The following is a 14,009-nucleotide window of genomic DNA, read 5'->3' as shown; positions in this document are numbered from 1 at the left end:
TGTGACCCTCCTAAGATACTGGGATTACAGGCATGTGCCACTGTGCCCATCTAGCAATTTACCTTTTTATGATTTTTAAGGATTATTACAGTTCTATAGCGGTTATCACTTTAAGTAAACAAGTGACTTCCTTTTTAAATTCTGTAGAGGACACTCTGCAGGGGACTACCTGAAGTTGTAGTGCTGTCTTTTCTTGTGATATTCCCCTCTCTTCTGTTATATTGTGATCTCTTTTGAGTCAGGGACATGACTTGTTCAGCTTTATATTTCTAGTACTTATTACAGTTCCAAGCATATGACCTATTCACTCATTCAATGTACAACATTTTATATATATTATATATAATATATATATATTTAATTATATAATATATATAAAATTTTTTTTTTTTTCAGTACTGGGGATTGAACGCAGGGCCTTTATGTATGCTAGGGAAGCTCTCTGCCACTGAGCCTACATCCTCAGACAGGGTCTCACTAAGTTGCTCAGTCTGGCCTCAAACTTGTGACCCTCCCCCTTCAGCCTCTTGAGCAGCTGGGAGCAATAAATATTATCTGAGCACGTGCTGTGTTCTGGGGATAGAGCAATGAACATGTGATAAAAATCACTGCCCTGATATCACGTGTAAGTATATGTGCACACACGTGCACACTTACACATATAAATCATCAGGTAATAATAAGTGCTGTGAAGAAAAATAAAATAGGGTAAGATAGAGAATGAAGGGAGAGGAGGGATGGGTATGCTATTTTAGGTAAGTTGGTCAAGGAAGGCTTCTCTGAGGAGAGGGTGTATGAGTGAGTAGATACCCAAATGAAGGAGCTTTGTGAGTAGCAGGGAAAGGCGTTCCAGATGGAGGGTAAGAGCGAAGGCTTTGGTGTGTTCAGAGAATAGCAAGGAGGCTAATATGGCTGGACTGCAGGTAGAGAGGGGAGTGAAATAGGAAAAGTGGTCAGAGAGGTAGCCAGGGATCAGATCATAGGGTCTTGAAATTTTAATACTTATATTCAGTTAATTTGAATGAATGAGGTTTTTCTACCATTTCAGAACTCTTCCTGCCTCTTTCCCCTTATGCTCTGTGGTACCTACCATCTCCCAAGTACTCGAAGCAGTTTGAGTTGAAATTCTTCCCTTGGGATTGTTTGGTGAGGGACTGGGAATTAAAATTGGTTGGATGACATTGGATACACCTAGTTATCAGGCTAGTGCCTGTCTCCCAAACCTCCCAGATATGGCCAGCATAAAATGTAAAATGTAAAGCATGAAAAATGTAAGCATACAGACACATACCCACATACCCATGCAGCCCTGCAAGGACCTGTACCATTGAAAATTTGAGAGAATAGCTATTGTTTTTTCCAAACTGTTCAACCACAGATGTGGGTTTGGAATTGTTGAGCACATTGGCCTGAGATAGGACAGCCTACTACGTGGGTCGTAACAGGTACAGCTAAGGTTGGCTGCCTGGTACAAACAGTTGTTATCAGTATGTGTGGGGTACAGAAGAAGAATACTTGACACTGCTAATTGTGAATGAAGGGTAAGTGTTACTGAGGCAGACAGGAGGAAAAAACCCAATATCCTCAAAGTTAACTCTGAAATCAAAGGACAGCCTCTCTAATTTATTGTAGTATTATTTTACTGATAAACAGTTGAACTTTTAAGTGTTCATGAATTCTGTGGGTTGTTTCAAAGTTATTTTCGTATAATTTCTCCCTTTTTATTTCATGTCCATCTTTTAAAAATTTTTTAGTTGTTGATGGACCTTTATTTTATTCATTTATTTATATGCAGTGCTGAGGATGGAACCTAGTGCCTCTCACATGCTAGTGAAGTGCTCTACCACTGAGTCACAACCCCAGCCCTCATGGCCATCTTAAGTCCTCATCTTGTCAACCAACAGTTGTACTCGGGCTGGGGAGATAGCTCAGCTGGTAGAGTGCTTGCCTTGCAAGCACAAGGCCCTGAGTACGATCCCCAGTACCACCAAAAAAACCCCCAAACAGTTGTACTCCAGCAGCACACCTGGTGTGTCTGATTGTAGTCTCACTCCGTTCTAATTCATCCAGATGATGCTGTTATCAGTATGTCTAAAATATTCTCTTCATTGTACTCCTCACTTCCTCAAGAACCTGTGGTGGCTCTGTTATCTACTTCTTAGATCTTGACATTCCATCTTGCTTTCATTCTCTGAGTTCTTAACCCAAATTAGCCATATTTTCTACTCCTCTTCACTCTTTGCTAAAGGCAGTCTGTTTTTCTTTGTTTTCTTTTTTAAGTGGACACAATACCTTTATTTTATTTTTATGTGATGCTTAGGATCGAACCTAGGGCCTCATGCATGCTAGGCAAGTGCTGTACCACTGAGCCATAACCCCCGCCCTGTTTTTCTTAATATCCTGATTTTTTTTTTTTTGCTTCAAGTTTTTGCTCATTTCATTGCTCCTTTCTTTGCTCTCTCCATGTCACTGACCACCTAATGACACAAATCCTTTGAGTTGTACTTAAATCCTGCTCCTCATAACTAAGCCTCTTTTGGTTTAAAGATCATGGGCTTTAGGGTGTCAGCATATCTGTAAATGAGTCCCTCCACTACATACTGTTAATTTTGAGCAGGTTGTTTTCCCTTTTTGTCTGTTACCCTATTCGTTTTTTGATTTGTTTGCCTACTTTTTTTTAATGTTACTAAGGATTGAATCCAGGCTGCTCTGCCACAGAGCCACATCCCCAGCCCTTTTTGTTTTTTAATTTTAAGATAGGATCTCACTAAGTTGCTGAGACTGTCCTTAAGCTTGTGGTCCTCCACTTCAGCTTCCAGAGTATCTTGGTTTACAGGCAGGCACCTCTGCACCTTGCCTGTTACCCTTATTTGTAAAATGAATGGAATTGTTAAAACGGGTTGTTTGAAAGTGCCTAGTATACTGCCTGGTATGTAGATAATAAATAGTGATATTATTTGTTGAGTCCCCCCAGCCTACCATAGTTTAGTAGTTATGTAGGTAGGCCCAGGGTCATACTGCCTTGGATTTGAATTGTTCATATACTTCGTACTAGCTGTGTAAACACTGTGATTCACCTCTCTATTACTCAGGTTTCTCAACTATAAACTGGAGTTAATAATACCTACTTTATAGGGTTTCGAGGACTAAATGAGATAATTATGTAAAGTATTAAAACAGTACCTATTATATAGTAAGTGCTTAAGAAATGTTAGCTATCAATTTAGGGTGTTTCTTTTTTTTTCTGTGGATTCACATGCAGTTTTCTTTCATAGTTTAGCATTTACTTATATTCTGTCTTCAATTTTTGACCTTGTCTCTGCAACTAGAGCAATCACTATGGGTTTTGTGGGGATAGAGAGACCATGCATTATACATTTCTCTTTAGCTATAGTGCCTGGCACAGCAGTGGAGCTGTAGTTGGCATTCAGTATGTACTTAATTGATTTTATCATTGCTGAGTACATTTTTCTTGGTCTTGAGTTTGATAATAATAGCTGTCCTTAATTGAGCTTTTATATGCCAGACATTGTTCTACACTTGGCCTCATATTATCTCATTTCATCCTTACAACCATGTGAAGGTTCTCTTGTTATTCCCATTTCTTAGGTTAGGAAATAGACACAGGAGTGTTCCCTTTTGCTCAGTATCACTCAGCTAGGAAGTGGTGGAACCAGGAATCAAACATAGGCAGTCTTAATTCAGAGGCTGTGCTCTTAGCCACTGCGTATTCTGTCACTGGTATGTGAAACGGAAGATTATACCTTTGATATTTTCAATTAGTTTAGAGCTTTACTATTGAAGTACAGTGGTGATTTTTCAAAAGTCAGATAATTTTCATTGTGGCTATATAGAAATAGAATGTCAGCCTAATTTTCAGAGCAAAACACTGAGATGACTTCATTGTCATAATCACCACACAGGCTATTGGCTATCATTTTCTCATTTAGTATAAATAATGTTTTGTTTTGTTTTTTTGTTTTAATGTAAGTAAGGGTTTTTCATTGATCCCCCCCCCCCCCACAGTTTTGGGGATTGAATCCAAAGGGACTTTACTACTAAGCTTCATCCCCAGCTGGGATTACATGTGTGTACCACCATACCCCACTGAGGTTTTTTGTTTTTTTTTTTTAATATACTGAATTACAGCGTTAGATTTTATCAAATGAGAAATTTTGTGATGGTAGTAGCTTTCAAGATGATTAGACTTTGATTTGGATTAAGGTTCATTTGGAGATTCAGATTCTGCTGATATCTGCTCGAAAGCCGTAAGGAGTGTTCAATTTAGATTAGTTCCTAATGTTGACGTTAGCAGTAATGTACAATAAATTGATTTGCTTTATCCTCTTGAAAGTTTTATTGAGGACATAGTTTTAAAAGTGAGAGGTCAGTGATAGAAGAAATTGAGGCCTAGTTTTTAAAATAACAAAATTACTTACACAAAATTGAAGGACTTGCCTTTACATTTGACCTAGTCATCTGGTTTTTTAGAATTATGTTGCATTTCATTGGAGATTCCCAATTGCATCCAATATGTTATAATATGTTGATCTAAATTTAAACTTTTTTTTTTTATTTACTAGACTACTGGGAAAAGTAATTTTCTCATTAATTAAGTTGACCAGAAAACTCTCTTGAGATTCAACTCATTTTGATAAAAATATTTCCAGAAAGGCCAGGCACAGTGCTATACACCTGTAATCCTAGTGACTCAGGAGGCTGAGACAGGAGGATCACGATTCCAAGGCCAGCCTTAGCAATTTAGCTAGGCCCGTAGCAATTTTGTAAGCCCCTGTCTCAAAATAAAAAATAAAAAGGCTGGAGCTGTAACTCAGTGTTAGAACACGCCTGGGTTCAACCCCCAGTAACTCCCTCTGACCACCCCCCAAAAAATTCCAAAAAGTATCACTTTTTAATATTTTTATAAGTGAGATTTTTTTCAGTAAACATTTAATTCTTTTTGTGCTTTAGGTTTATTTAAGGATATAGATCTTAGTTGTAAAATCTATGGATCAAGGAGTCACTAGTTTTTAAAAAAATCCCTGATTGGTAGGGGTTACTGAGGGTAGTATATAAAAAGTTTTTCTTTGGGGTCCCATAAACTAAGACACCATTGTCCTTGTGATTTGAGTTTTAGGGTATCTAGTACTGCATCTTGCTGGAAACTTCTTGGAAAATAATATTCAGGAAGGTAGAAAGAGTTAATGAAAGTTTAGATTAATTCTGGTGCTTGGCTAGCAAATGATCCTATAAAGTGTCCAAATGTACTTCCCCAAGCCCCCATCTCACAAAATCAGGTCTTCTCAAAAATTGTCGCACCCTTGCTCGCTCTCTCCCTCTCTCTTGCTCTCTCTCTTTTTTCAGTTTTGGGGATTGAATTTAGGGCCTTATACATGCTAGGCAGGTGCCCTGCCTCTAGACTACATCCCCAGCAGAATTAAGCAGTATGGGAGTATATTGAGATCATTTAGCTCTCACATAATTATAAAGATTTCATGAGAGAAAATACTCCTCTCCACAGATACTAAGTACTCCATAAATATGAGCTAAATCTGAATATAATCTACAATTGGTAAAAAAAGATATCCAGCAAAATGAAATGACTTACCCACTGCCATACATTTACTTAGCTTAGATTTCAGATTTCATTATTCCTAATCTACTTTAATTCACATCTGCTTTAAAGACAGTGCCAAAATGTCAAGGGGAGGAGGCTGACTCATTACTCGTGATTATTTACATTCTACTGGGGGCCTGGCACTCTGCTGGACTCCAGTGAGTACAGAGGAATATTCCCATAAGTGGGCGGGAGTTGGGAAGGCAGCAGGTAAGAGCACGGACTTCCGCCTATGTGGAGTGTGAGCTGTGAAGTTTGGGTGATATAGATAAGAAGGGTGGGGTGAAGTGGAACACTGGGAAGTCCAGGCTTGCCCTGTGCAACTACATTCTGTTTCCTTTAAGAGTCAGCCCTTTAAAGGAACATAGTACGACCCAAAGAATGTAGCCATTGGGGAATTAGCCTGCAGTTTGAATTCTGGTTTTTATGACACTGCTCAAAACAGTTCAGTTGTTTGCCGTTTAGTTAAAATTTCAAGTCCTGGGACTGGGGTTGTGGCTCAGTGGTAGAGTGCTTGCCTAGCCCGGGTGGGGCACTGGGTTTGATCCTCAGCACCACACGAAAACAAATACATAAATAATAAAGGTTAAATTCTTTTAAAAAAATTTCAAGTTCTTATAATCATTAACAAAGCCCTGTAAATCTGACTCCCCACTTTCTCTTTGACTACTGCTTTTCCCTCTCTTGCTTATACTGCTGTAGCCACCCTAGCCCTCTTGCTGTTCTCCACCACACCAGACTCTCTTGCGTTGGGAACTTTGTACTGATTACTCTGTCTGAAATGCTTTTCCCCCAGATAGCAGTGTGGCTTGAACTGACATTTGCTTTAGATCTCTGCTTGATGTTACCTTATCAGAAAGGTTTCTCAGACCACCCTATATAAACTAGTACCCTTTGCCTCCCTCTGTTATTCCAGCCCTCACCTAAATTTATATTTCTTTCTAGCACTCATCACCACCTGATGTATATTTATTACCTATCACTGAGAATGTAAGCTTCTTGAAAGCAGATGTCTGCAGAGTAGAATACCTACTCTGTGTGAACAAATGAGTTCTGTAAGTCTCATGAACCTCATTGTGCCCATATGCAACATGGATACTGATGCTTACTTAAAGCATTGTTGGGGTCAAATAAGATAATACTTACCAAGTACTTAGCCCAGTGCCTGCTGCATAGTAAATGCTCAGTAAATGCTAAAGCCTGCCCTCTTTCATAAATTACTTTTGTGACTGTTAAGTTAATAGCTTTAAAGTGGTATCCTCATTCCCAGTTAACTTAGATAAGAAGAACTGTGCATGATAGTGATGAAGAAAAATGGTTATTTATATCTCATACTGTCTTAGCAGAATGCAGTAATTGGAATTGTGCTTACATTTTCCTATGGAACATCTGATAACTGCATTTAATAGAATAGATATATTTTAGGGAAGGTTTGTCAAAAGGCAGATTTTTAATCATGAGTTCTATGTTCCATTATAAAAGTGGATATATATATATATATATATATATATATATACACACACACACCACACCACACACACATACATACACACACATATATATATTTATTTATTTATTTTGGACTGGGGATTGAACCCAGGGGTACTTATTACTGAGCCACATCCCAACCCTTTTTTATTTTTATTTTTATTTTTTATTTTGAGACATGGTCTTGCTAAGTTGAAAGTCTTTTTTTTTTTTTTTTTTTTTTTTGCAGTGCTAGGGATTGAACCCAGGGCCTTGTAAGGCAAGCACTCTACCAACTGAGCTATATATATCCCTAGCCCAAAAGTGTATTTTTCTAGGAAAACATGGTATCAAAATTTTAAAAATGGGGGATATGGGAGTAGGAATGATAGTAGAATGAATTGGACATTATTACCCTATGTGCATATATGATTATATGACCTGTGTAACTCTACATTATGTAAAACCAGATGAGTGAGCAGTTATACTCATTTATGTTTGATGTGTCAAAATGCATTCTACTGTCATGGATAACTAATTAGAACAAATTTTAATAAAAAGGAAAGTCATTATCTGAAGTGCTACAAACCTATATATCCTTCACTCAGAAAAGTTTTGCTTTGTAAAACCCATGATGTAATGATTTTGGCTAGGAAGAAATATTTCCATTTCTGTTCAGGAGTGTGGTCATTCAGCAAAGAATTAGAAGTTTTTTGTCTAATCATTTCTTCTTATCAGATTTATGGGCTAATTATTAGCATGTCAGTGCTCTTGTAAAGTAACTGGTACTTAATAAACTTTAGTTTGCTTTGTTTTGTTGTTTTTTTGCTAATTAGGGACAAGATTATAACTGTGATCCCAACATTATGTTATTTTAAAGAGCACCATTAACATAAAGTAAATTTGGAACAATTAATTCCTCAACTTCAAAATTCTAATAAGTGAGCATTTTTTCTTTTTGAACTTGGAAGAATTGTACATACCTTATTCCTATAATCTTCACAGATTATACAATATACATTGTTTTCCTAATTTTCTTCCCCTAAGCCTATTATTTAGCAGTCTGGTATTACACAGGCAAAACTTTGATGTTAATCCAGAAAGGATGGGAGAAGCACTCATAAAGGAGCTTTATAGCTATTGTGTTATGTTATCTTTGAAGTTCTGTTGCAACTTAAATATGTTCCTGAGCAAGGAGTACTTGATGAATCTGTTTTGTACTTCATCTACTTGTAATAGAAGACAATGAATGCTCTTAAAAAACAGGCAGCACTCTACTGTCATGTATATCTAAAAAGACAAATAAATAATATTTTTAAAAAGGCAAGTGGGGCACAGTGGTGCACACCTGTAATCCCAGAGGCTCAGGAGACTGAGACAGGAGGATCGCAGGTTCAAAGCCAGCCTCAGCAACTTGGCAAGGTTCTAAGCAACTTAGTGAGATCCTGTCTCAAAATTAAAAAAAAAAAAAAAAAAAAAAAAAAAAAAGCAGGGGTTGGTGCATGGGTGGGTACTGAGGATGTAGCTCAGTGGTACTGCACTTGCCTACCATGCACAGCCCTGGGTTTAATCTCCAGTAATAATAATAATAATAAAAATACATTAATCATACAGCTAACAACCTCACTGAATAAAAAAATCTGTGCCCTCCCCAGCATTCAGAAAAAGAAAATCGAAAGCAAGACATACAAGAAATCATGGACTCTATTCCTGTTGGAGAGATCAGTGATGGACAGGGGTGGTCACATTCCTAGGCAGACTGGAATTAAGAGTATTCCTTCAGGCTGGGGATATAGCTCAGTTAGTAGAGTGCTTGCCTTGTAAGCACAAGCACAAGGCCCTGGGTTCAATCCCCAGCACCACACACACACACACACAAAAAAGTATTCCTTCTTACTTGTAGAAGGTCAGTTCCCTAACTTCTGCTTTCCTGGTCTAGGATAAGGGATTAGATGCCCAGGATTCAACTATGACCATTCTAAGTCATAGCAGAATCTCTAGGAAAAAGTAAAAAGGATTAAACAAAAGCATATCTTTGTTCATGTCTTGATGTAGACAGCACAGTTGAAAGAACATTTCATTGGAGTCTGATATGCCTGCGGTTGAAGATTTGCCCTGCAACTGATTGTGTATGCTTACATAAAATACTTAACCTCTCTAAATATATTTCCCTGACTATGAAATGAAAGTACATCTACTTCAGACTATCTCTGTGAAAATTAATAATAGAATGCATACAAAACACATCAAAGTGCTCAGTCAGTAGCAACCTATTAATAATGATAATTGTATATCATCATTCCAAAATGTTGGTTATAGAAAAATTTGTATGTATTAGTGACTTTAATTTTTTTTTTTTTTTCTGTACTGGCAGTTGAACCCAGGGCCTCATATATGTTAGGCAAGTGTTCAGCCCCTGAGCTATATTCTTCCTATCCCTGTCTTTTTTTTTTTTTTTTTTTTTTTTTTAATTTTGAGATAGGGGTTAGCTAAATTGCTCAGGCTGGGCTTGAATTGCTCTACCCCAGCCTCTGGAGTAGCTAGGATTATAGGTGTGTACCACTGTACCTGGCTGGATTTAATATTTTATTGTTGGGGGTTGATAATTTGGGTTATCAAGACCCTTTCAAAAGTTTTGTGTGGGGGTTTTGTTGTTGTTTGTGTGCTTGGTGCTGGGGATTGAACCCAGGGGCTTTGGGTATGCTAAGCACTTGCTCTATCACTGTGCTCCCTCCCCAGCCCTAAAGGTGATTAAATTTTTAACCAGTGCCATGGGAGACTGGAAAAATTTTTAATTTGTTTAAGGATGATAAACCAAACCACCATGTACTGCTTAGTGACATAGTTACTCTATAGATAAAGCTAATCAGTTTTTGGAGGAATGTGTCTGCTAAGGTTTTGATCATAGCATGATTTCTTATTCAGGGTGTGGATAGACTAGTGATCTGAGAAGTAGGGTGTTCATGATGAATGTATGTTTCTTTTAAATAAATCTTTTTTCCCCTCTCCCCAGCTGCTCAGATAAAGAATTTGATGAGCCAACTAGGAACTAAGCAGGACTCAAGCAAGCTACAGGAAAATCTGTGAGTAGCTTCCTAACAAGGTTGGGATTTGTGAGGGCCCTTTGAGGACACTAGTGTCCTTGCTGAGTGGCAGCTTAGGTTTCAGGTCTGTGAAATCAGAATGAGAAGCAGTGGATCAGGACGTAGTAGCTGAATTTAGAGAGGGGCAACAAGGTATATTAACAAATTCAGATTTCCATTGCTTCTCAAAGACCTTGAACTACTTTCTTCCCGTGGTCAGATTAGTAGGACAATTTGGGCACATAGAGAAGGGGACTTCTACCTCTCTTAAACTATGTTCTGCTCACAGCTCTGCCTAACAAGCCACCTTGTTGACACAGGACTCCTGATGATCTAGTCCAGTTTGATTTTTAACTATATATGATGTTAGAAAAAATATTCAGAATGACCTAAGGGGAGCCTGAAGGAGAGTGGTGGTAGAACTCCTGATTTTTTTTTTTTAATCATATTCTTTTAGACTTCATTCCTGCTTTTAGAAGTTTAGTTCCTTATCTTTAAAATACATTTAGCAATATTCCTGTTTCCTGTCCTAAAACATTCTGTAGTGAGAGAATGACTATTATTACTGTGAGCGTTTTCCGGGGAGAGATGAAATCTCTCTGTTTTAGTACTGTTTGGGATGTTCTGGCTCCTGATTGACTCTCTCTTGTTTTTTATTCCCTTGTTTTTAATCCTGGTGGCTCATTTACAGTGAAAAAACATTAATAGTAGTGTGTTGTTTTAGTCCATTCAAGCTGCTATAACAAAACACTATAAACCAGTTAGTTTATAAAAAACAGAAATTTATTTCTCATAGTTCTGGAGACTGGGAAGTCCAAGATCCAAGATCCAGACTGCAGATGCAGTGTCTGGGGAGGGGCTGCCTTTTCATAGATGAGGCCTTCTCACTTGTGCTCTCCCTTGGTCAAAGAGGCAAAGCAGTTCTCCAGGGACTCTTTTATAAGGGACTAACCATTCATGACTAATTCACTCTTGTGATCTGATCACCTCCTGGTACCATTTCCTAATACTGTCACCTTGCAGGGTTAGGATTTCAGCATATGAGTTTGGGGGGACATGTACATTCAGACTGTATCATGTGGTTTGTCTGTCCTCCCTAAAACCTTTGCAAAAATGACTAGACAGTAGAGGAAACCACAAGTGAAAGGAACTCTACTACTTTCTAATCTCACTTAATATATTACATATTTTTGCCTCTTTAATGTCCTTTCTTCCCTACTTCTTTTGTTTGGGTTGTTTCTTGAGACAGGGTTCACTATGTTGCCCAGCTTGGCCTAGAACTCCTGGGCTTGTAATCCTATTGCCTCAGCCTCCTGAGTAGCTGGGACTATAGACATGTGTCACCATGCCCACCACCCAGCTCCCCACCCCCACCATTTTTTATTGGTGCATTATAGTTGTACATAATGCTGGGATTTTTTTTGTCACATATTCATACATGCACACAATATAATAATATAATTTGTCCAGTATCACTTCCCCATCTTCTTATATATCACTGGGTATACCCCTACCCCTTATGTATTTTTAAACAGCATAGGACTTCTTTGTTTTGAAGGGAGGAAGAAAGTCAAGCATAAAGAGCAGGAAGGCAGCCAAATAAATTTGAAAAAGAATCAGCCTTTAAGCAAGAATGAGGGAATAGATCTTTGGAGGTTGTTCCCTAGGGTAGGTACAAAGCTATGCTTTTAATGCATATTTCCTTCAACTGCCTATGCCTGGACTCTAGTCAGTGGACTGTGATAGATACTAACCAGGCAGAACTCCTGGGCAATTCAGTATGAGAATTTTATGAGGAAGTTCAGGGCATTAAAACCATGAGATTTAGGGGGCAGCTGTTGCTCTTTCTCTGGTTATATCAGAACTGCTGATGTGCTTCTCTTTTCTCCCCAACGAGTTAAAATTCCTGATTGTGTTTCCTTCAGTAACGTAAAGATACCTGGAGGTGGGTTTGCCTGGGTAGTATTACTGACATTTTTTTGTGAACATGGGCATCGAGGGGCCTGTTTTTTTCAAATAGTCCTTCATTCCCTGCATTGTGAGACTCTGAGAGCAAAGTAGTACTCAGTATGATAGCTCTCAAGAAGCATCTTGAAATATTTCTTTTTTCTTTTAGGCAACAGTTGCAGCACTCCACTAATCAACTTGCCAAGGAAACAAATGAATTGCTGAAGGAATTAGGGTCCCTGCCCCTTCCCTTGTCTACTTCAGAACAGGTTGGTATTTTCTTTTATGCTTTGTTAATAGGAAAGCACTTTGTTGTAGTAGAAAGGCAGGATGGTGGAATAAAAATTGACCTTTGGTGCTAGAACCTGGACCTCAGTTTCCGTATTCGTAAAGTGGGGGGATATGACTTGTGGCATTAGAAGGAATGTATGTACCAGATGTAGCAAAGTGCTTGACATTCACTAGATACTCAATATGGGGTAGTGCTATTATTAATAACAAATTATTAACATATTAAGAAAATGGATTTAGCTGAATTGGAATCTCAGTGTTTGTATCTCTTTAAGATTTGGCTAGCAGCTATATTTTGCTAGACTTAGACCTAATTTGTTTTGGATCCACTATCTACAAATTTCCATTGAACATCTTTCTTTCATATTTTGCCATCACTTTAGCATCCCGTCAAGGGTTATTCACAGGTCTCAGGTTAAGGAAATGTTCAGGCCAGATGTTTTGTTTTTTTTGTTTTCCCCCAAGTCATTTTATTCAAAGGACATTTAAATTCTTTAAATGAACACAGTTTTTACTTGGATTCATTGTTCCCTTAATATGGAATGTCTTCTTTCATTCTAGAAACCAGATGTGTCCCCTCCATCATAGTTTGATTCTTTTACCTATCATTCATGGTCTACCTTAAAGAAAAAAACTTCTCTGTGGGGGCACTTGACTTACATGACTTTTTTTTTTTTTTTCAGTGCTGGGGATTGAACCCAGGGCCTTGTGCCTGAGAGGCAAGCACTCTACCAACTGAGCTATATCCCCAGCCTGACTTATATGACTTTTTATTATGAACTTTTAAGATTATGATATCCTGTCTCAGATAGCTCTAAAGACAAAACTTTCAATTTCCCTATCTTGGGTTGTTTTTAAAATTGTGGCTTGCTGGGCTGGGAAGATAGCTCAGTAGGTAGAGTGCTTGCCTTGCAAGTACAAGGACCTGAGTTCAATCCCCAGCACTGCAAAAAAAATAAAAATAAAAAAAAAAAATTGTGGCTTGCTGGGCTGTGGCCCATACCAGTAATCCTAGCAGCTGGGAAGGTTGAGGCAAGAGGATCATAAGTTCAAGGCCAACCTGGGGAACTTATTGATATCTTGTCCCCAGATAAAAGAGGCTAGGGATGTAGCTCAGTTGTAGAGTGCTCCTGAGTTCAATCCCTAGTACTGGAAGACAGCACAACAAATACAACTGTAACTTGTGACTGTTGAAATATGAAGTCATTTAAGTGTGTTGTGATTGGCATTTTCAAAAACTAATATAAAGTAGAAATATCAGAGTTTGTACCATGTAATAAGAGTAAATATCATTACACAAAACTTTTGTTTGATACATTTATGTGTATATGGTACTAGGTCATGATGTCAAATTCTTATTGTGGGTCTTCAAAAACTTGAAAAGCAGCAGTTTAACATGTCAAGCTGTTTAATGTAGCAATATTCAGTCCAGAGTTTTGGTGTTCTTTGCACAAAAGAGGAGCCAAGACTAGAAGCTTTGTCTTCCTGCTACAAAATACTTTTGATAAACATGATTACCATATGTGAGTTGTTTGCTGACATTTCTGTTATGGAGCAGTTCCCCCTTACCATCGAATATCTCCAGCTTATTCCCAAATTATATT

The 14,009-nt window shown here is 38.0% G+C and overlaps 1 protein-coding gene across 1 annotated transcript in view; it reads left to right on the top strand.

Moving 5' to 3' along the window:
- Stx12 (syntaxin 12) overlaps nt 1-14,009 on the top strand; it is a 33,054-nt gene that overhangs the window by 2,517 nt on the left and 16,528 nt on the right. Inside the window, exons 2-3 of the mRNA XM_047522136.1 lie at nt 10,098-10,167; nt 12,284-12,383. Coding sequence (XP_047378092.1) covers nt 10,098-10,167; nt 12,284-12,383 — 170 coding nt within the window. The remainder of the gene's footprint in view (nt 1-10,097; nt 10,168-12,283; nt 12,384-14,009) is intronic.

The sequence above is a fragment of the Sciurus carolinensis genome, chromosome 1 (genome assembly GCF_902686445.1).
Source record: "Sciurus carolinensis chromosome 1, mSciCar1.2, whole genome shotgun sequence".
NCBI classification, from domain to species: Eukaryota; Metazoa; Chordata; class Mammalia; order Rodentia; family Sciuridae; genus Sciurus; species Sciurus carolinensis.
This window is presented reverse-complemented; position numbering and strand designations above follow the sequence as displayed.